Raw genomic sequence first — 24,896 nt, forward strand, 5'->3', positions numbered from 1 at the left:
TATTTATTTTTATTCATCGCTGCGTCTGCGCGAGTGTGTGAGCGTGTATGAGCGCCGTGTTCAGTATGTTGAATAGACCGATCTTCATTGATCCTGACTGCAGGGCATTTTTCAAACCCCGGGCTTAACCCCCAAGACGGACACGTATACAGATCCACTCCGTGCGTGTGCATGTGTTGAGCGGGTGCGTCCAACACCACTTTGCTCACTCCGGCACGCGTAGCTCTTGCCGCATGGACAAAAAGTCCTTGAACCGATGGGTGAAGTATGGAGGCGTACATGCACGCACACAAACACACACACACACACGAGCGTGTGAGCACTCACAGGCTGTGTGTGTTTCTGAAAGCGAGCTGTCAGTGCTGCTCTCACACACCATTCATCACAAGCTACTAATTCTGTTAGACCATTGTCGAGCCTTTCGCACCCCACGTTGCTCTCTGAAAACTCAATCAGAGGCTAATGCCCCCAACCCGCCTAACACACGCACACGAGCTCTCACTCTCGGTTTCTTACTCACACACACTCGCATAGACCCTGAGGGGACAGCAGCGGTCTTGGGGGACCCCACCAGTCCGACTCCATAAGTGTTGCCCGAATTTGACTGACAGGAGCTGCATGGGCGAGGTTACGGGTGGTGAGAGCGGCTGTGGCGGGGAATAGAAGGGTTCTCGCGATCACTGCTCGACGTATAATTATAAGCTGCACCCAAAAGTATAGAGCTTTATTCAAACTCCAAATTACCATAATTAAACAATATCTTAAATTACCTTGATTGCAAGACAATCCTTTCAGTGCTCCACTTCCAAATATTCTTTTAAAGTAACAACACATTGGCTGACTTGGTTGATTTGGTTTGATTTATGGTGCGATTGTGCCGTGCGCCAAAAAAAAAAAAAAAGAATAAAGAGGACAGAGCGGGTGCAGGCACTCTGCCACCTGTGCTAGTAGATTTGATTAGTTAATCAGGAATCACTCTGCCCAACGCGGCTTTTATGAAACGTAATTACAGCTCCAGAAAAAAAGGGAAAAAAAAAAAAAAAAAAAAAAAGACTTTTGACAGCAGATGTTTTTAAGGGGCATTTTGAAAGTTTTCTGCTTTGTCAAAAACAGAGAAATTAGCATGAAGTTTATGCAAAAATCATATTAACACAGACCAGTTTCTGGAAACCAGTAAGGAAAACCAGCCGCCTGAGCATGCCCAGACATGGGGCAGGGTTAGGCAGAAAGGCCAGACTAAATTTAGCGCCACCTTTTCATTCTCTAATTACGAGATTAATACATCCTGTCACATACGTCACAATACTACCCCATGATTTATTATCCAGTCGAGCAGATGGAGAGATTGGGCCAGAGAAGGAAAGAGGAGAGGGAGATTGTCTGAAAGGAGCTAATCAGCATGCATGTGTGATTGGGCCGGGTCTCGACTGCGGAGTGTGCGGCCAGTGTGTGTGTCTGTGTTTATAAAGTCTGCCGTATGAGTGAAGCCAAGATTTATTGACGGAAAACAATGTTGAAGTTGAATTAAATTCAGCCTGTTTCTTTAACAGGCTGCTATTTAATGAGAGGGAGAAACAGAGGCATATGGAGCCACACACACACACACACACACACACACACACACACACACACACACACACACACACACGTGCACACATATGTTTAGAGCACTGGACTATGGATTGTGGCCATAAAGTCCGCCCTAGGCTTCAGGTTTAAATCAATGTCAAAGCCTGATCTTATTTCATCTAATGCATGTTTTAATCATTCTCCCTCCTGATCAATGCAGTTCGGATGCGGCCATCAGGCACTGCTGGGGCAATTTACAAGCGCTCCTATTCTCCTGCCTGTGTTTCCAGACGGACATTTTACGAGGCAGTGCACAGTGTGACAGTAAATCTCTTCCTCCACTTTGCCAAAATGAAATCTCCCAGTGCTGCTCTCTATGCCCATATTTGTTTGTCTCACTGTGTTGCTTGTGCAAATGAAACCCGTATCGGCTCTGCCAAGTCAACGTTCTACTCTCTTTATTTTAATAGTGTCTGGAAGGGGCAATAAAAGGGAAGTGTCTTTATTCAATATTCGACAATAAAGCTGAATGTAGAAAACTTTGAAATCCCTGAGTTGCATTTAGGAAACTAATTTAAAAGGCTTTACATTCTTGTCGGTAATTGGAATTTAGCAGTAAATGAAAACAAACAAAAAAAAAAAAAACAAATGAAAAAATAATTTTGCAAAGTCTTAGTTTAGAAACTGATTTAACGGGGGGCCAGAGGTCTGCAGAGGAAAACACTACACAGGTGAGGCCAATAACCGAAGAGTCACTCGTACAAATGCACACAGTAGTCACTGGATATCTGCTGTTCTGTTGGTAATCTGGAAAGTCTTTTAAAAAATTTAAAAGCCAATCGGTGTATTTGCCTGCGCGACTGTATTGGTATTAGTTGGACGATAATTCAGTAATACTATTAATCAACTTTTGCACTGAGAGTTATAATAGTGCATTATCATTACTTTATAAAACTCGACCTATCAAATGAGTGATTCAAAGCAGCTTATTAAAACCATCAAAACTATCTTTCCTTTACTGCTACCTCATAGCTTATTTAATGATTCTAGCTGTAGCTGCTTTATTGTTTGTCTGTACCTCGGCACCTTTGTAAATCAGGGCTCTCCCTCAGTGTGTTCCCAGAGGATTAAGATAACATAAATTAAATAAAGAAAAGATATAACATGAACAAAGCTCTAATGTTATACCTTTCTGATAAACAAACACGGCTCCAGACTTTTTCACATGGGGCCCGAAACAATTCAAACTATTCTCCATACATTTATTTACTGTAAAACAATCGCGTAAAGAAAATATGGAACAGGAAGAAGAGACAAGCTCTTGTGTTGTCACATTGAATTGAAGTTGGAAAAGTAAGGAAAAAGAAACTCTCAGTCCAGCTGTTTCTTTAGGTCAGTTAGCTGTTAGCTCTGTTAACCAAACGCACAGCGCAGGACTGCTGCCCACCGGCTGCTAATAGCTAACAGCTAACAGCTAACTAGCTTTCCTCCTGTTGACTTCAACACACTTCAACACTGATACTACGTAGCAGTATCAGAGAAAACATAGGTCGTGCCTGCCATTGATAGACTCTGCATCTGCCCTTGATTTGTGATATTTGTTTTAGCTGAGTATGCGAGCCAGCCAGTGACAGCAAACTGTGGTGACAGAATGAGAAGAGGCGCTCCTATTTGTCATCACTAAATGATATTTAAACATTTTGTGCATACATATAAAAAATCATTTTCATTGGGGAGACGTCCCGGGGTGATCTCTGTTAGTCCCAAACACATGTTTTATCATCCTCAATCACAACTGTGCAAACTCCATAAATCAATTAAGATTAAAATATTAAAATATTCAGAATCCAAATTCAACAAAAACAAACGGCCAATTTTATTATCTTGCTTTCTCACGCAGTCTCGCATACATTTGATTTATTGAAGTATAATAAATGCTAAGAACAAAGCTGCTCATTGATATTGTGGTGTTAGATCCAGCCGTGTTGCCTAGCAGCTTGTGTTTGTATTCAAATGTTAAAGCTGTATGTGTATATGTGTAAGTATCATAGAAAAAAGGCCTAATTGGCCAGAAAAATATACAATGGCAGACATGTTTGCCACTAAGGTTGGGCACTATGTTCTGATGCCAGTTTATGTTTCAAATCTTCACGCTATACATTGACATCATGCCCCCCTCTATATAGATGCACACAAATGCCCCCAGAGTTACTTTCTTGTTGTTTACATTAGATGTATGTATGGTGCTAATTGTGTTGAGACTAGAAAAAGGCACCAGGCACTGTGACTGACGACTGCTATCTATCCGAAGGATCACACTCTTTAATTTGTTATCGACTCGGGTTGTGTTTTGTTTTTGCTTTTTTGTTTTTTTTCTCCCCCAGATATTTTAACTCCTCAAGAATCAACCATTTAAAAATAGTATATGTTGTCAGGCACCATGAAACATGGGGGAAGAAAGTCATCATTCCCCAACTTAGTTTGGAGTTCATTTGTGGTTCACTGATAATTATTATTATTAAAGTTAAAAAAAAAAAAAAAAAAATTGAGTAATAAAGATGAAAGATAGGAGGAAAAATACATCTGTGAAATCATCAACAGTCAGATTTGCTTTGCTGACACAAAAACTAGTGTCTGTATACACAAACACGCACACAGACACACAGACACACACACACACACACACACACACACACACACACACACACACACACACACACACACACACACACACACACACACACACACACACACACACACACACACACACACACACACACACACACACACACACAAATAGTACTTTCCCTGAGATTTTTGTGATACCTGTCACCATTTCTCCGGGCTTTCTATTTTGGTAGTGAAATCTGCAGCAGGGCACACGTGCACGCTTATCCACATGCGCACGCTCCTGCCCTGAAGGGGAACCCTAGACCCTTAAACTGACACCTGTCAGTCACGCTGGCAAGCTCCACTGACAGGAGCATAACGAGGGATGGTGAGAGGCGCAGCTTGAGCGGAGGAGAAGACAGAGGAAGAGGCTTGAAAAGAGGAAGACGAAAGGTGGGAGAGGAGGGGAGATGAAGAGGAGGAGGAGAAGCAAGTGGAGGTGAGACTTCTGAAGCTTGTTAGAGACGCTGCGAGATGAGAGTGGTGCGACGTGCTGTTTGGTGTTTTAGCACGTCACCGTCTTTTTGATTTGTTAGCATGTGTTTATGATGTTGTTTCTCTGACTGCCTCTGTCAATCTCTATTATTAGACCCTCAGATCCTCCTCCTGTTGTTTTGACACTCCCGTTGCTCCTGTTTCACATTTCAACACACACACACACACACACACACACACACACACTCACAGTCTCATACACACTCTCGCACCCGCAGACAAGACAAAATAGCGTATAGAAAGACAATGACAGACTAGGTAACATACACAAGCTCACACTTGCAAAAATTCTGCACCCGCACTGCTCGGGGCGCAGACGCCGGTTAAGTCTAGTGGGAGTGAAATCTTTCCTCGGGGTGCTTTGAGGTGTGACGTGCCTCCAGTGTTAGATGTTCTGTTTGGAGGGAGATGCAGGAAGGAGCGGCGAGATTTCCTCATTCAGAGCGACTAAGTAACTAATGAATTGACTTGATCAGACACACGCACACACCTGGTCCTTTTATCTGGCTGCCGCGCTGCCTCTGATCTCTTCATGCTGGCGGAGACGGCGAAGCAGAAGCCTGATCTAAATCTCTGGTCGGTGAGACTATGAGACAACCTGGAGGTGCGAGCCAATGGTTCCTAACCCCCGAAACGCTTCTTACAGAAGGCGAAGTTTTGATGTCTTGCTTTGAATTTAATTGACTTTGATTTGATAGAATCGTCTATATACATTTTTCAAACAGACAAGTCAGGGTTAAGACCCTCCAGGAGCACAGAAATACCCACTTTTTCACAAAGTTTCTTTTTGGAGACGAAATAGAAAAAAAAAACAAAAAACTTTTTGATCTTCGCAACAATCAACACTCAGTGACATCATACTGCAGGCAAATGATTATCACAATATAGTGCTGGATTAAGGAGCTAATTTTACAAGGTCTGGAAATGCGGGCGGCAGAGCGCTCAATGGCGTTCTCCTGGCCCTGAGACAGAGAGAGTGAGAGCGGTGTCTGCGGTTGATATCTGCGGCTGCAAGATTAGCTTGGTAATTAACCACAAAGCAATTATCGGGTGATGGGATGAGAGGCGCATCTCAGGGAAGGTGTTTCTTGACGTGTTTAATAGGTGTTGAGTAGTCTGATCAGTCGACAGAAGTTGTCTGTGATTCGGAGGCCCGCAGTCCAACGGAGGTTGATCCACAGCTGATATGTGCGGCTGCCGAGATTTCAATTAATTAGACTGTTGCTTTTCCTTCCATCCACTTTTCATTAACCTCCGTTGACACCTCGGCGAAGCTCGCGCGCAGGTTTACGACTGCGTCAGGATTAACAAGGAAATGGGAAGTTGGCAATAAACAAAGTTGCCAGAGGATAGAGATTTCCCTCTGGGAACATCACACTCTCACACTCTGCGTGGAGACTCAAAGAAAGGATGTACTTGAAAAGTCGAGAACACATTCTCTCTGCCTGCGTCTCCGTGTTGAATCACTAGATTTATAATGCTTCAGTGTTGCTGCTTCCCAAAAAGACTTTTTTGAAGACTGACAGACCAGTGGTGAGATCTCAGCAGATAAGTGGTGTAAGAGGGTAGAGTTAGAAGGCTTTGGCTAAGTGCTATTGATGAAAATAAGGATGGCTCTCTTGGGGGGTTTAACCACTGTTCTTCAGATCAGAAACAGACTCAATCCATAAATCCAACTCACTCGCAATTCATATAATGGCCGTCTGTTTGAGAGGTGGTCTAATGATTTGAACGGTATCGACAAATGTGTGCAAGATATACTTTACATTCTCGATCGCGATCTCTTTAAACATTGACTATCAGGTGGTACCAGTCCGACGCATCCTCCCCAATTTGCTCTTGCTCCTTCACAAAGCATTACTCTTCCTTTCAAATCACTTGGCCGCTCTTGTGATACACACATAACCTCTTGATTCCCGTTTTCAAGAGTCCTACCTGACTCGTCGTCAGATTTGTTGTCATTCTCTGAGTCGGTTAGGGTGAGGGCCGAGTTCTCGTGACTGGACACTCCTGAGCTGCGGCGTGACTTTACCCTTCCCCGTCCGGCCCACAGCTGGATGGCTCTTTCGGGAGACAGCGGCCCCTCGGGGTCCGAGTCCGCATCAGAGCCGGCGCTGAGGGAGTATCCTCTCTGGAGGAGGCCCAAGTCAGGACAGTAGGGAACGGCGGCGGGGTGCGGAGGGGGAGTTGGCTCACACACTCCGAGCTCGGCCAGGGTGAAGTTCCCCCCTGCGAGGGAGAGAGTGGCGTTACTCAGGTAGAGAGCGATGTAAGTGCACGGAGTAAATGGAGACACACAAACAAATACTTGCACAAGCGAGCGCACACACGTATCTAGCAAACAAACCCACAATCACACGCAGAGAAGCACACTAATTATGAAACTATGGAGGCGGAGGCTGAAAATTGGTCTTTGTTGTGGCAGGCAGGAGGGGGAGAGATGACGCAGCGTGAATCAGGCACCAACTACAAACTAGCTGCTGGAAGGAATATGTACTGGCCTGCAGGCCTGTTAAGGCTGGCTCACAAGGCCTGCCTCCCTCACTTTACTGCTCCGCATTGGCATTCATGAGATGTTGATGCGAGATCAAAGAGCTGTTCACTTGAGACCTCTCAGACTGTAGTGGAGCTGCTTTTCTGCCTTCTGGGTTTGATCATCTCCCTACCTAGTTGCCATCACACACTGGACCCCGGGCTCACTGAGTGTACTGCAGTCTGCTGCAGTGCCGGCCCCACTGCCTAACACTCTCCCCCTCAAGACAAACCATCTCGTCACGTCCAAAATAAATATATAAAATTATCCAAATTAAAGCACATCAAAGGAGATCAATAAACAGTGCTGCAGCCCAATTAAATCCAAGCTGAGGAAAAAGCAATTAAGGAAAAAGGCATGCTCAACCAATTTATTCTCTATACTAATTAAAAGAGTATTGTGGATGCAATCGCTCACCATCAGCTGTTGGGGTAAAGGGATCGGGGGAAAAACAGTTGTGATTCACTTCATTAGCAGTTTGTGAGGGAGGGGAAAGGAAGAGGCGAGTGAAGAGAGGTTGGCATTGTGGCGGCGAGCCGCATGAATCAATGCGCTGGGAATCGCGCAGCTGTGTGACTGGGTTAACTGTGACTCATCAGGCGTACGGACGCAATCAGAGAGAGAGGAATTAAACAGATGAAAATCGTCTGCTGGATCTTCACGGCTCCTCTTCAAGGCCTTGCCGAGGACTGGAGAGCTGCGCTGAAAGTAATGAGGAGGGGGAGGGCCCTGAAAGGAAACTTAGCCGGGGAAGTGGTGAAAGACTCTATACTTCTGCTCAGGCAAACAGATGGATTGGACCAGACAGCAGAGGCGAGTGAATAACTCCACAGGTGGTTTCGGCTTCTAGGCTACAGCTTGCCAAGCATCCAACCAACTAAAGAGGCACCCAAAAAAGACATCAGGGAGTATTACCAATCCTGGTCTTCTTTGCTTCCTTGTCTTTTCCTCCCACTTGACATAAGGGATGACAAAAGGAACTTTCTTTACTATACATAACACGAGGGATCTTTTTTCATCTGATGGTAATTTACACTACAGTGCTACGGGATCTACGTCTAGCCATTGAACCATACCTGAGATGAAGTATCGTAGGAGGACGGGGGAGAACTCCAGGAGCCCTGAGAGAGTAGAGAACATGGGTTCTTTAACATCAGTCAGCAAATCATACCGAAGTGAACTGCTCGCTAGCAAAAGCGTCTACTCCACAACTCCACAATCACAGTCGGGATTAGTCTTTATGCAAATCATCCCATCCAACCACAATGACAATAATTGGGCCACAAACACATCTTCTAGTCTAAACAAACGCTACGTGGAAGCACTTACACAACATCAAAGTGTGCATGTGTGCATGTGTGTGTGAGTGTGTTTGTATGTGCATGCCTCACGTATCTAATGTTACATCCCACAGGCCACTGCTCTGTACAATTAACATCCCATAACCAGTGATTACACATGCAAAATCCAATCACTCCTTATCACCATCAGCCGCAGACAGAGCCCGATGCTGTGGCAATCTACATGCGCTCAAAGAAAGATGGATTGGTGCGACGGCTTGAAGCAGACATGAAAATCCATCTCAGTTATTCCATAAATAGAAAAACCAATCGCATGTTTGTTACATGATATTATGACAGATGCAGGGCCAAAAGTGATCAGATCGATCCCTTTCTTTTTTGCCCCACGCTGTCATTGTTGAGCTTATCACGCACATTACTGTTTGTTTCTGAGCCTCAGCAGCTGCCTTTGGCTGCTCACATCTGTGTCTGTTCACAGTAGGCAGTCGATCTGTGCGTTCAATATGAATTTGCTGTATATCTGAAACAGTCTGAGCTATAAGGTGAAAGCGGCAGGATTTAGAATCCTGAATGCCTGTCAGTTATAGAGGGGGAAGAGAGCAACGAGCAGAGCGGAAGGAAGGAAGGAAAGTGGAGAGACAAAACAGTTTCGAAAAGAAAAAAACATCCGATGGCGTGTGTGCGTGTGTGTGTGCGAGAAAGCGAAGGAGAATAAAATAACACAGGATTACAGAACACAAGAAGTACGAGGAGTTCTTAAACCACGCTGAGTCAAACTCAAATGGAAATTGAGTGGAATAGCAATAACAAGAGAAAAAAGACACGCACAACATGAAGGAGCCACCTGAAAAATGGGTTAACGATGTTTGTGGGTGTGTGTGTGTGTGTGTGTGTGTGTGTGTGTGGGTGTGTGTGTGTGTGTGTGTGTGTGTGTGTGTAGACTGCGCTATAGGATGAAAGCAGCAGGATGCTTCCAGGAATACTTCTCACTAACATAGTGAAGGGCAGAGTGGAAAGGGAGGGTAAGTATAGTTTTGTTTTGAATAAACACTATAAATAGGACACTTTCACCTATATTCCAGCTGTTTGAAGATGCACTAGGGAGCTTTGGGAAATACATTTTAATCAGGAGAGAAAGATCTTCATGATTTTTTCTTTATACCTTAAAATACTAAATAAACAACCTTACCTTAAAGGACAATGCCATAATATTCACTTTGTTTATATGTGGCGGACCCTGCCACCTTTCTAGCTTAAACAGTGCTGAGGGGACCTTATTTTCCTCTGAGAACAGCTTGTTTAGGCAAAAATACATATTTTTTAGATTTTATAGAGTTTGTCTTGTTACCCCATTAATATTGTAAATATCAATATTGTACATATGAAAGTGTTTTAATTTCTTTTCCAAAAGTCTGAGTTTTGAATGAAATGAGAGTATTTCTGTGAACCTTAAATTTTGAAAAAGTCACAAAACCAATTACCTCACAATTACCAAGTAAAGTAGACTATTAAATCTATTTTTTAAAGTGAAGTCCCTTTGTCAGATTTTACATTTATTTTACAATAACAACAGACTGAATAAAATAATCAAAAGGTCAGATTGAGATTGTTAAAGGGCCGAAAATTGAATAGTTATGGCCTCCATGACAACATGCTAGCCTATAATAAAAACCCAAATATGATACAAATATATTTTCTTTTCCATATTGCTCCTTGCCTGAATAAACAAGCTGTTCTGAGAGGAAAATAAGTTCCCCAGAACACTGTTCGAGGCTATAAAGGTGGCAGGGTCCGCCACATATAAACAAAATAAAACAGTATGAAACCGTGTTGTCCTTTAAGGTAAATGTGTTTATTCAGTTGTGAAAACAAAGAAAGTTTGTTTATTTAGATTGTTTGGGCCCTCAATCAGTCAATGAAGATCTTTCTCTTCTGATCAATATTTCTTCTGCAGAGCTACAAAGTGCACCGTTAACTGAAACAGAAATAACAGCACTGTTTAGATGGCTGCTCAGAACTGCTTTGTCCCCGGGTGGAATGACAGTCGTCTCATGCATTTGAATGTCTGGTAAAATAACTCAACCAGTCTTAACTTTCAGCAAAGTTTGGTGCTGCTTTAGCAAAACAAACACAAGAAAGCACACATTCTTTTACATGAAATTACTTTTATAGGGCGTATTAGTGAAGGTTCTCGGTCCAGGAAATTGCTTAGTAGACTTAGTAATTGCTGCATCGTAGGCGACTGGACTTGTTTCAGCATCTTGAAGGCGTTTCACCTCTCATCCAAGAGGCTTCTTCAGTTCTAACTAACTGGAGGGGAGTTGGCAGGCTTTTAACCTCTGAGTGGGAGTGTCCTTACAGAGTCGTTAAGGACACCTGCCTCGTTGAGGACACCTGAGTTTCATAAGGTGTACATTCTGCTTTTTCTGCTCGTCACCGCAAGGAGAAGTTAAACGATGCCATTTCAGCTGAGAAATCCTTCTCCTCCAAACATCTATTGCTGTTACTTCAAGATATTTTCTCGTCACACTGGCAACTGGAGCAACATTACCGGTCACACACTGAATATATTTGCACTGATTCACAAACGCTCATTGTTTGCTTGAAACGTCGGATTGGTTGAAGCTGCTTCACTGGTGTCTTTGCTCAGCAGGGACTTCAGTTTCCCGCACCTAAGATACATCATCATTTGGAGTATTCATGCACAGCACGTTGTTTCTCAGAAAAATAAGTGACACCGAGGGAAAAGAAGCATCTTGTTGGAACTCAAATACAATAGTGTGAGTGGGAATGGCATTTGCAGTGATCCATTAAACCACATGTACTTCCCTTGATAAAACTCATTACGGGTGTGTGTGGGAGCGAATGCGTGAAAAGTGCGCCGCATATGTGTGTGTGTGAGAGTGTTTGTGAGTAGACAGCTTTGTGGGATAGAGGGGCCTATCATTAAAAAATCATTTGTGCTTGTTAGCAGTTTGACAGGCAAAGTATAGGCAGCAGGACTCTGCATTATGCTGGTTGACTTTCCCTCACCCCACCGTGTAATTCTGCAAAGGATGTAAAACAGGCAGAACATGTGGGCTTCAGTGCCTGCAATTATGTTGCTTTTCCCAGATCCAATAGTTTACGCTGCAGGCCACCCTCGGACATGCCATTTCGAGCCTTGGAGGGAGCGCCGATTCAGAACATGTTCTGATGCGTCCTGAAGTGTTGAACTAGCGAACTGATTTGCTCCTGGGTGGAGGATGCATCAAAATCAGGAACCAAGCGCAACTGTGCTCGGTAGGCTCCCCAGCAATCCCCTGAAATAGCCGAAATTACCATTAATAACTGTAAAAGCCTTATTTTCTTTTTCACCGCTAGGAAAATGCTAGAAGTTGTGGCTAATAGGAGCCAGAATGTGTCATTTCTTAATACTTTCCATTTTCATTTGCATCCAATTCAAAATTCATCTGCACTGCACTTTAGTATCCCTGAAAAAATGAATTTCTCCTTTGTGTTTTCTTTTCTTTGTGTTATGAAGCTATAAAATGTACATATATACTGTATATCCTTCATGCGAGGAAGAGGTGTATATGTATATATATTTACATATATACATATTTATACATATATGTATATTCTTTCCTGATAATAGAGAGCTTAAGTGATGACATGTTTCAACAGATGCAGGAGAATAGAAGAGACAGGAGAGTCAGGCAAACAGCGGAAATAACAAAGTAGTTAAGGACTAAAATTTTGGGGGTCCTACTCCTCTGGGATTGAATCCCAACTGAGGTTGCTCTCTGGTGTGTCCCATAATCTGTCACTCTCTCCCCTCTCTCCTCCTTGTCGCCCGGGCACAAGACAAAATGCACTTTAAAAAAAACACTATTGGCGCTCTGTGTGCTATAAAAAATAAAGGAGAGCTGAGAGGGGGTTGGATTGTAAAAACTGAAGACTAGATAGGGAATATTACAGTTTTTTTTTTTTTTTTTTAATTAGTAACACACGTTTCTCAGTGTCATCTTCACTATTTCAGGACTCTCTGCACAGTTGTCTTCGCACACATGCATAATGTTACGCAACAGAGGCTTCTTATTCGAAAGCTACAAATCTGGCAAAACACTTAAAAACACTTAGAAGTGTTTTGCTTGAACTTATCATTCCAAAGTTAAATGCCTACTACACTTGATAATTGCTATAGAATAATGGCGTAATCCGTGTTTACATTCATACCTTGTTAACCTCACTTGCATGATAAAATGTTGTCTGCCACTGGGCACGAAATCTCCTGGGAGAATGGAGAGTGAGGGGCCATCCGCTAATGCTGGCAGCCTGGCACCACTTCCTTCTACTTAGTTGTCCCTATCATAGACTAAATGTATGAATAAACTCGAGTTTTGTCCTGCCACAATGAGAAAAATACAGAATTGTCCTTTTTGTGAAAGCAAGCATGAAAGAAAATATAGCATTTTTCTGTTTGTTCTTGCTTTGCAGTCTTTCCACCACACAGAAATGTAACTGTACTAATTCACGTACTGTCATCTCTCTAAATTCTTTATTTTGATTATGTAATTCTTGTACATTCTTTTCTGGCCTATACTTGCTGCTGTAACGTGAATTTCCCACCGTTGATCAATACAATCTCATCTTGTCTCGTCTGAAAAACTTGAGTACAAAAAGTCTTAGAAAATGCCACGCTGCATGTAGAGGACATCTATTGACGCTGCAGATATGGAGGAATAATAGAGGGCTCTGAGCTCACAAGAGACTACAGTACAGATGGTCGTCCTCTCCGTCGCACCACACACTCTCCTCTATCTCCGCACGTGTTCATGTAAATCACCTCCTCCAGAGTGTGTACAGACAGAAAGGAAATTAGAAAAAGAAACTTAACGCGTACACATATGCAAAGCAGTGCCCGTGGATACAGTCCGGAAACAATTGCCGGAGCCTGAGTGGGAAAATTCATGAATTCATGAATTTTGAAAGACGCGGTCATTGAATTCATTTTGTGTCAAGGCGATGAAAAATGACCCGCACTTTAGCTCACGCAGGCCTCCGCCGCTGCTGAGCTGCACTGCACTTCTCTTAAGTTGATAAGGGGGGGTGGGGGAGATAGGGAGCAGAACAGAGAGTGAGGCGAGCCGATGACGAAAAAGGGGATCAGAAGATGAGGTGGTGAGGAATGATGAAACCCTCGGTCATGGTAAACAGTTTCTGCAGGGAGAGAAAGACAGACGGAGACGGAGCGCAGGGAGACACAGGAGTACAGGATTAACTGTGGATACCTGAGCAATGAGCCAGCACACTGGATTGGCTTTGACTTGAGCACAATTCATACAAAAAGTCAAGCCTCAAGGTCACTCGTGTGCTTGTGGCATTGTCATTCACCTATAATTACAGCACATACTATTATTAATCTCAGTCACACGCGCACAAACGTACACAGTGCGCGGCGGTGAGGAATACTAATAAACATCTTCACAAATCAGGGTTGCCATGGCGACGAGGTGAAGTCGGGTATAAAAGTGAATGCTGCACCGGCGCGTACGCATCAAAAGTGAGGATGCTAATGAACAAACCTGAAAAAAAAGTGTTAACGATGAGATTTCAATCTGTGGTTTAAAAGTGTTTTCTACACAATTAATCACCTTTAATCCTCTCTGAATAAAACTACTACTAATTACAAATAAATTATACATATGTTTATGTTGGATCACCTGACACAATGCATGCCCAGGTTCTGATGTTTAATGCAGTTTCCTTTCACAGTGAGACAGAAAAGAAGGGTGTGGATATGATGGATATGCATGTAGCATATTTCAAGTGGGAGATTGGAGTTTGCATCATCTCACAGGACTGCAGTTCAACTTGACTTTTTTTCCCCCCTCTTTTCTTATCATCCGACTATGCAGTTCCCCTCAGCTCGGTGAAGCGTTTTGAAGTCTTTCAGCTCATTGTTTTGGTTTTACTGCTGCAATTTCACTGTCTTGCTCTCATTAACCTCATTTCTGGATGCAGCAGGCTGCAGATAAACCTGTACATTACTTGCATCACGCCGAACAGATTAAGTTAGCGTCTAGTTGGTGAACACCAGTGTAGTGTTCAGCAGCTAAAGATCCAAATATTTCCCAGAGGAGTTGCTGAAGGCCATCAAAGAGAGGATGGTCACTCAGAATGAATGCTAAAGTTACTCTGTGTCTGTTTGCTCATCACAAGAACCTAAATACTGCTACCCAAGACGCCATAAACAAAAGATAACAAAAAGAATAATAAATTAAATAAATAATAATAAAAACAACAACAAAAAAAATTAGGTTTCCTTAAACTTAGATCTGGACGAGATGTATGGATCCATTTTATGTTTCCTTTCAGTTGATTTCTTATATTTTTAAAAAAAAAGTCCCCATCTATTTCTGTTGGAGAATGCTGCAACGCTGTTTTGCCGCAAAGCTAGCTTTCCATCGGCACGAGTCTGAAAAGATAATAACTGAATTATCATTTTTGGGTCAACTTATCCTTTAGCTATATAGTATTCAGAATTAGCTACAAAGACAGTATTTTCCTAACCTTAACAATAATACATAGGCCATTATGGAAGAAGTTATTTCAAAAACTTTAACGGTTTTCATGGAACATTCTTGGATGATTTGTAGAATTCTCAATTTAAATGTCTGTGATAATGTACAGTTATTGTACTGGACAAAAAAAAAAAACAATGACACAAACAATCATAATTGTAAATAAATAAATAGTATATTTTTTTTCTATTTTTCTGGCTCTCTAGTCAACCCCCTTTTTTGCTGCATTACAGGGTTTTAGGGTCTTTCCTTTTCTCTTTGGCTGAACATATCTTATCTCAGTCATCACTCTTGTGATCATCAGGGAAAATGCTTCATCCCTCAAAAAGGAGATTATTCTTTGACTTTTTATTTGCTGGGATTTGGAAATAAAGTGGTTTCCAGCAGATGATACTGTCAGGATTAAAATGCTTTATCTTGACATCTGGAAACTAAACGTGGATTTTGCTCTAATAAGTAAACAAAGTGTTAGGACACTCTTAGCTTCAAACACTGGCACATTAAATGATCTTAATGAGCATGTCGTGGATCAAGGTAGGGTTTATTCAAAACTAAACGAAAACACAAAATGAAAAAATGTGAATGCAAATGCAACAATTGTTTCATTCAATGGCTCGATCTGCTGTTATATCATCTTTTCAGCTTCTGTCGTTGATTGAGTGGCAGTAGCAAGGATATGTTACAACATTACCTTCCTGGTGTGACTGACATGTTATGACAGGTTGATGGGGCACACTGACAGTCAACCTCATAGGGTGTGGTGTTGATTATCTAAAATCCAATTCACACAAATGCACACACACACACACACACGCATCAATCCAGAAATACATGTCCCTTAGCATGTGGCATGTCATTAACCGCGCCATTAGCGGCGTGGTAACAACCTAACAGTTATGCCCAAATAGGAGTGCCATGGTCAAACACTTCCCACACCTCCTAGATGACATCCGTTCTTTTGGCTCCCACCGGAGCCGTCTCCTAATGAGGAGACAAAAATAGGTGTGACAAATGTCATCCAACCCTGGGCTAGTTCTACTCCTGCCTACAGGACAAGAGTCTGGGTTGGACAGGACATGACAGGACATGACACAACACCATGCACTCTCGAGGAGGTCTTGTCACTGAGAGGTGTAGCGCGAAGCAATGAAACACCTCTCATCCGTGAATAGGAGGCCAAAGTTGACGAGATGGAGACGCACTGCTCACTGTTGCTCATAACACTTTGCACTCCACCTACACCTTCTCAGAAACTGCTTTAAAAATCAAAGGCTTCTCAAGAATGCTGAAAACTTAATGTGGCATACGCTGCTAAGTAAATATTTTTTTTTTAATGCGTTCAATTAGTCTGGAGGCTTGGACGGGGAGAGGGGGCATGAATTAATGCTGAGAGGAGGGGGACCCCACTTATGAATAAGTAGGTCAAGATCAATAGGAGAGACTGCATGGCTCAGCTATGGATCCTTTGCAGTATACATTCAGGAATACCAATAAATGTTACATATATGATTATGAGTGTGTTTTAGGTAAGTAATGTGGTGATATTGAAAATTCTGAATAATACATGTGTTCATTCTTTAATACTGATGTGATATAAGGTTTCTTGTGGAATTCACACGTATGTGAAGGTTCGTTTTTTTGCAAGTTTTCCGATGTGCTTGGTTTTCTAACTTATGTGAAGCCGACTTCGGGAGGGGAATTTATGACTTTCGGGAATTCTAGTGGTTGGTGGTTGAATGAAATAGACAATGGGACGGAAAGCAATGCACGATGCTACACTCCTCCGACACATTGATCGGACCTTGGGACACTGAATTACCTTTAACTCAAGCAGCGCAAACACTCCTTTAACACTCCTTACACTCGGTTAATCCCACTTTTTGCTTGGCACCAGATTTAGCCAGCTGACTCACAAAATTCCCATCAGCAGTTCGTTTGCTAACTCCAGTTTACGCGACAGACAGACCGACAGACTGAACAGAACGATCAGTGTCCGACAGATCCCGACCCAAAGCCCTGCCCCCACTCGGTTTTCTCAAAGACATTCTTCTAGTTTTGCAAATATTTGTATTGGCAACTGGGGGTCTCACTTGATTAGGTTTGAATTTTATTTCAAAACCAAGCTCATCCAATAAAAAGATATCCGCTCACTTTGCCACGTTTTATTTCGTCTTTTTAATAAGACCACCTTTTATTTTTGTAAATCATGGTCATTATTTGAGAGCTAGACTCGTCCAATTAAAAGATATGTGGCCGAGGTTATTATGTTAAATCTGGATGAAGGTTTTTTTTTTTTTTTAATTTATTTATTTATTTATTTATTTTAGATTAAATAAATGATAGAAATAATAGAAATGCTGCTTCACTACATCCTGATTTTTCCACTGCAAATTGTTTTGCTTTTTTCCAAATTAGATGAGAATACTACTCTGTTAATATTTGTGTGGAAATTAATCATCTGCATTTAACCCAACCAAACACCCCATACAAAAAAAGCACACAGTCACAGACTGGTGAGGCGTGAGGGCACAATGGAAGGATTTTACATCTGATCTTGACACAGACAGCCAGACTTTGTGGCTGGGGAGTCAAACCAGCATCCTTTGGAACTATAGTGAGCTTCCCTTCCCTCTAGCATCACAGCCCACCTGGATATAGCAAGCTATGGTACCACGAATGGTAAAGTGATTGTCTGAGGTAAAACCACAGTTTAAATCTAACACTTCCACAGACTGCGACATAGCTAGAAGAAGAAGAAGAAGTAGGAGAAGAGCAAAGTAGAGCCAGTCTGTGGAAATGTTGAATTTCAAACCTTGGTTTCACTGCGGACAAAACAGCATATCATCAAGGCCAAACAAGATATTTCTGAGATCATTAAAATTTCTTTGACGACGCAACCGCTGCTAACGGGAAGAAAAGCCTTTTGACTCTTCCCTTAAGATTTGCATAGTGAATAATATGTGACTATGTGGAGGCATAATACAGTTTCATATCAACCTGTCTCAATACAGAATGAATCAGCAGGCGGAGAAGCCACTGTGTGTTGTGACATTCCTTGCCTCGTCACTTATTTTTGTACATCGCACACCGCGTCCTCCATTACCACTCGCAGTTGTTCCTTCTCCTCTTGGCATTTCTACTTTTTCATTGTTCACAATATGTCTTCATCTGTATGATAATCCTACAGAGACTTAAGTTTATGTACACATGCAGCCACATCACGCTGGAAAACAAAAGCATTTGCATCGCTATCATTGTTTGCCACCAAAGCAAGGACAGAGTGAGCGTCAGAAAATACATGTGTATCAGAAACGTAGCCTATACCCAGCTATTTAGCACCGAAGCTGGCGCTTGTTCGCAAAGACACACATGCGCACGCCACACACAAACACACACACACATTTAAATTCACTGGCCGGGGAACATGTTTAATTACAGCCCATGAGGCAAGTGACTCGGCTGAGGAAGGGAGAAAAAAAAAAAAAAAACACTTGATAACACTGACATTTACAATCTGCCTCATTTATCAAAAGCTGCCAAAGCAGAGTCAAAGAGGGTCATTACATAGTAAACATAGATTAACTCAACTCTCACAAAACCCACACAACATTGTCTAATAAATTATTTTAGTCCAAGAAAATTGCAGATGTCAGCATGCATTTCCCGAGACTCTGTCAATTAATTGCGTTGTGTGTTACCCAATGTTTGTGTCCGTGTGTGTGTGTGTGTGTGTGTGTGTCTGCATGTGGCGCGCGCATGTGTGTCTGTGTGAACAAGCGCCAGCTTCGGTGCTAAATAGCTGGCACCTTCAGCATGCATTACCCCGACCTCTTCCTATTATCTGTCTCATTTGTTACCCAGTGTTTGCATGTGTGTGTGCATCCACCTGCGCCAGCATCTCTGTTAATAGCTAGTGCTGTTGCTTTCATAGCACAGACAGGGTTTGACAAACTAAGCTGAGGTGTACTCTGGCTTGTGTAATGTTATAGAGTGAACCCTGGGGACACATGAGATTCTGATAGACCTGCACTTTGTGCCACGCATTCCCAAAACAAGTATTAATCACTCACGTCCATGATGCACAGAACAGAGCTGGTGCAGTCTAGAGACATGTACATTTGGATTGTGTGTGTGTGTGTGTGTGTGTGTGTGTATGAGTGACAAATGCTGGACCAGATGTTACTTTGAGCTGCGTCCCCCTTTACAGACCTGCTTGCATGTGTTGGGGCCACACATACAAACCCACAAGAGCCGTTTCCTGTCTCTAAAAGAGCGAATATGGGGACGGGGGTGAGTGGGAGTGCGTTGAGGACCGAAGGAGTGTTGAGTCGGCCCCAGGATATTCTTCAGCGGCTCCTCTGCTCTGTTGCTGCAGCTACGGGATGCTTTTGAGTGTCAGCAGCTGGCAGAAGCACAGAATGCCAGCGAGAAGACAAAGATAAAGAGGGATCGGAGGAAGAGGGGAGGGATCGCATTTAATCTCACCACCATTTATTTTTAATAGCATGCAGCTGCTTTGTTCTCTCTTTGATCATCGGCAGCCCAGGTTGACTGTAACCCAATGGAATGCCAGGACACACACAGGCATCAAAGTGGCGCACAGACAGACATTCTGTATTTCATTTTATTTCTGTGGATTTTTCGGAGTTGTTTACTCCCAAGTTTGAATGTCCAACCCCGTACATGCTGCAGTCCCTGTCACTGTCTGTGCAGTGCTGCAGAAAGATGCATGCTACCTCTGTGACACACAGTGTCATCAGCCACTGCAAGCGATAAGCTTCACCAGGCGGCATAGCACGCACACACACACACACACACACACACACACACACACACACACACACACACACACACACACACACACACACACACACACCGCTGTGCAGGAGCCATGACTAAGGAAAAGAAACTGCTTCTGAAGTGACAAGGACAAGATGTGGCTTCCCACCGGCGTACACCACGAATTGTGCTTGTTGGGAGCAGTCAGAAGGCTCCACTGCCAGGTAACAAAACCTGAAGAGAACTTTTCTGCTGTACCACTTGTGTTTACCTAAAGAAGAACCTGTGTTTACATGTTGTGACAATGTACAACATTGTGAAACTGTACTCCGACTTTAAGCCATCACGGGGGGAGCAGTGGGCAACAATCGCACCAGTGGACCAAATCCAGATCTGAGCCTTGGTCAAGGAGTGCCTTGACTGGAGAATTAACCTAATGTGTATGTCACCCAGAAGAAACCTATACAAGCGCAGGGAGAACATGCACTCCACACACAGTATGAGGCAACAGTGCTAACCACTGCACCACCTTGCTGTTACGGAACAAAGCAAAGATAGTTCTGTTGACTGTAAAAAACGGAAGTGACTCAAATGAGTCAAGGACTTGATAAATCACATTTATATCCTAGTCGTGCAGGTTCCTCTCATCCCATCATGGAGCATTCTGCAAACAAATCACATACGAGGCTGCTCTCTCCAGAGTGTTTGGGGTGAGCCCCTGAATCTCGCTGAAGAGGCCACATTATGAGAGGATGCTGCAGTGGCTGCTGCTGTTCTTTCAGATACTTGGAAGTCCTCTCTCCCCAAAGAATGGAGAGGACGGGGAAGCAGAGGATGTTTCTCTCAGCTAAAGCCTCCTCCCGACCAACCAGCAGTGCATTTTCCCTGCCATTCAGCCTTGTAGACAGGCGGTGGATGCAGTCATGCCAGGATGCGAGTGGCAGAGTTTGGCAGAGTTCTTTTTGGACAAAGCCATCCTTGGCTACCGTGGTCATTTGTCACATCAAAGTCGATGGAGGAAAGGGAATGCAAAATGAGGCAAACACGGCCATTATGCTCTCGCTATACCGTCGGCTCTTAAAGGCCTGAATGAGCTCACTGCGATTACATTAGCACATGCATCTGTCCGTGGAAATGAGAGGGTCAAGACTAAAGAGTTCAAGTCACAAAGACACTCAAAGCCACAAAGAGGGCCCAAACATAACACATGTGTGAGATGATCACTAAATCAAGAATAGGACGAGAGAGGGAGGTGGGAAACATAAGAACGAGGCAGAGAGAGCAGGAATGAAAGGTGTGACAGAAGAGCAAGAGAAGACATAAAAAAAAAGTGAGAAAAAAAAAAGTGCGAGATGGAAAGATGGACCCTCAGAGAGAAAGAGACAGAGGCAGAGTGAGCGGGGACAGGAGAGGATGGTTAGTGTTGTCCGGGCAGCAAGGCAGACAGGTGGGTGGGTGGCGGATTCTCTGTGCGGTTTCCATCCCTGGGGGCAAAGCAGCAGAGGAGAATGTAGAGGGGCTCATTTAGATCCTTCTAAAAGGAAAGGACAAAGCATCTCGAGACTGCAGTGGCTGTGATAATGCCTATCGCCTCGAGGTGGACCTGCAGGGATGACACACCCCTGGGATGTGCTGAATATGAGCTGCAAAGAGGGACTCGGGGGGAGACAAGGAGATGCACAGGATGGGTTGAAAGATCAGAGAGATGGAGAGGCGACAAACAAAGAGAGAGCAGAGGTGTATAATGCTTCTTTGCACTGCTCCGTGTGGGATATCAGAGCTTACACATTTGTCACATTTGTATTTGTGCCACAGGATTATCTGCTTCGCAGTGATCCAGGCATAGTCAGCCCAAACTAACACGCTGGAAGGACATGAAATAGAATAGTGAGAATAGTTAACATTGCACGCACAAAATAAAGCAAACGCGCGGACAAAGCTTTCCCTGGTACTTCATGGAGATCTGTACCTTATTGGACTCGCTGATGTATTCAAATATGTTGTTCTGTGGTGTTAAATAGTGAACACTTGTAATGAGCTTTCCAGACTGTTGCATGTTATGGTGAGGAGAGAATGTGTTATTTGGCTGTGCTTATCCAAGCGGACTAGGTAGTAAGTGTGTAATGGGGAAACAGTGGAGCTGAGATCCAATGAAAGCAGGGGGTCTGTTGGAATACACAACCAAACCCGCTTTATCAAAATCTGTGAGGAGCCGCTTGGGACGGCGATTGTTCGAGGACTGAAAATAAACTGAGAAGAAAATGGATTCACTCAGACTTTTGTGCATGTTCACAATTGTTGATGTAGATGCATGTGCATAATTTTAAAAAGGGGATTTCAACATTTAATACCATAAAATACAACAGCATCTCTTCACCAGCTTTTCTCAGTTGTAGTCACAAGATCATACCAAGTTACTTAAGTCTGACATTATGATAATTTTGTCCAATTAGATCAATTCTGCTGATGTTATTTTCAGTTGACATGGAAGCTACGGTAACGGTTGCTGGGATCAGCCAACTAACATGACACAAGATCAAACAAATATGTTAATTTAAGATGTGTTAAAAACAAGCACATCATTGTTGATTTCCGCGACACTCATCACCACTTTCCGTTGCTATTTTTATTGAGTGGGGTGCAGCTGCGCGAGCAATGCTCAACAATGATTTCCCTTTTCTCGAACCCACTGTCGACCCCTGTCAACGGGCACAATACCGAACTTTTTTAAAATGGGTCGTTTGTAACACATGCTCAGAATTTTAGTTCTTAGTAGAATAAGCAACAGAATGCAAAGAAACAACAGTGACATTATATCAAAGATATACTGTGTTGCAGGGACATCTACAGACGTTAGCATGTCTTGTCTTGCCATAATCACCTCAAGCTTGATCTAAACAAAACCTTCATTTCCAGAGTGATATGTGAGAAGATTCTGCCTCTACTTGCTGTTTTCACCTGCCGCTGATGCCAAACTTTCTCTCCCTTCTCTCCTGCTGCAAATCTCTCCTGTCCCTGTCTTCTCATCCCCGGAGCCATCAGAGCCATATCCCTGAACACAGCTGTTGTAAATCGCCTCCGTACTGTATCTCCTGTCTTTAAATCTCCATCGATTTTGGAGGCTGCCAGTTCTGCGTCCAGCCTGGTGCACTCTCTGCTAAATCCGGTTGAGGTGTGCACCATTGCCTGTGGTGACTCCCCCTCTTTTGATTCATGGTCACTGGTTCCATACTTAACTGAGCCTTGAGCTAATTAACAGTAGCTGGCCACAGCCAAAGCAGCAGGTGTCAGTCACTCTGGTGATATTCCGCCCACTATAATATCGGAACTAGCATTGAATTCATTGAACACATTTGTATTGTTGAACAAATCTGAAATGCTGAACACGACTAAGTCAGCCAACTGAATAACATTTTTGACATCTTGATGATATTTGAGAACTTTGACCCTCAGTAATAAATAGATGTAAGAAAAAATCTGTAGAGTTATTTGCATAATCTAGCCATGCAGATTTAGAGTGAACATAATACTATAGCTAGAAGACACAAAAAGATTTAACTTGATTAAGTGCAAATTCAAGCACCAACCGGGGCCACACTTTGGCACACAAATTCAAAACTGCAGGACAAGTATGTTGGATGCGGGAGGAATGCATTATCAGCATATAGACTTGGGACAAGGCTAAACAAAGGTCCATTCACCTCCTTTTTAAAGGAGCAAACAGTTTCTCTAATAGGCTGGGAGGTAAGTCCAGAGACGCAAAACACAAATATACACCAGCCCCTCAAAAAAAGACTCCAAACACACTCCGAATATGGTTCCACAGGGAGGTGATGTTCTTTTGAAAGTTGAATTTATGCCTCAGGAAACACAGAAATTCCAGTGAAGCTTTTCATGCATAGTAATGTGCAGTAAGTAAGTTATTTTAGAGGGCAATGATATCTTTGGAGTAAGACCACGACTAGAATGAGCTGTAGGAGAACTGGTGTGCAGATGTAGACATGCTGTATATAGGAAAAGATTATTTTGACGATTGAGGAAAAGCGCTTTGAGTTCTTGTAGTGCCGCTCGAGAACAATCTCCTACAAAAATCCTCGATTTGGCTCGGGACACAAGTTGAGGACATCTGCTATACTCCCAATAATTTGCGCTGCATAACTCAATGCAAATCAACTTTCAGAATTAACAAACCACCCCCAAAAAATGAGGTGCGAGAAATGTGCACTCGCAGCACTGTTATTACACATGCGGGGTAATGAAGCTGGAGCAGCCAAACATGTGAAAAATCATGGATATAGACGTGAGCGGGGTGTGATCCTTTCAACAGCTACTGCATTTGAGTCGATAAGATACTCCACATGAACCTCAGCAACAGTTTGTGTGATTGCTTACTGGGTGCTCCAGTCCCACCTGTGCATGACTCACACCTTTTTGTCTCACAGCTGTAAGGGCGAGTCAATATGTATTAACGCACCGCAGGACTGTAAATTGGTTGCGATACACGTAACCATTAAAACCAAATTGCAGTCTGAGAATAACTCCGGTTGACCTCAAAACTTCTCAACAAGCAGCAGAAACACAGTGAAAGCTCGCCCGACCACAAGAACAACATCATTATAATTTAATCAAAGTTAATCATATTTTCTAGTGTGGCCCCCATCAGCGCATGAATTACTTATATCGCAGGTCAGTTCAGATATCAAGCCTCTCCTTTTTGGGATACTCAATAAAACAGCAAGGACATCAACTGAATTCAGTCTCCCCTTTGTCCAATTTTGGTAGTTGCCGAAGAAAATAAAGTTTCTGTCTCCTTTCACCAGCTTGCCTATGAAGTACAAGCTGTTCAAAAGAGGAACACATTGTATCAATCCCTCACTCTCTCACGTACGAGTTACACAAATATTTGGTGGAAAGACGGCGAAAACTCTATTTATCTGCTGTCTCTCTTGCTGCGTCTTTCTCACTCCAACTCCTTCTCCTTCT

At 43.0% G+C, this 24,896-nt stretch overlaps 1 protein-coding gene across 1 annotated transcript in view; it reads right to left on the reverse strand.

Annotated features, from left to right (window-relative positions):
- Positions 1-24,896, reverse strand: part of tenm2 (teneurin transmembrane protein 2) — a 253,418-nt gene that overhangs the window by 137,448 nt on the left and 91,074 nt on the right. Inside the window, exons 6-8 of the mRNA XM_037077578.1 lie at positions 8,344-8,388; positions 8,183-8,221; positions 6,670-6,963 (exon numbers count right to left, since the gene is read on the reverse strand). Coding sequence (XP_036933473.1) covers positions 6,670-6,963; positions 8,183-8,221; positions 8,344-8,388 — 378 coding nt within the window. The remainder of the gene's footprint in view (positions 1-6,669; positions 6,964-8,182; positions 8,222-8,343; positions 8,389-24,896) is intronic.

The sequence above is a fragment of the Acanthopagrus latus genome, chromosome 18, assembly GCF_904848185.1.
Source record: "Acanthopagrus latus isolate v.2019 chromosome 18, fAcaLat1.1, whole genome shotgun sequence".
Classification (NCBI taxonomy): domain Eukaryota; kingdom Metazoa; phylum Chordata; class Actinopteri; order Spariformes; family Sparidae; genus Acanthopagrus; species Acanthopagrus latus.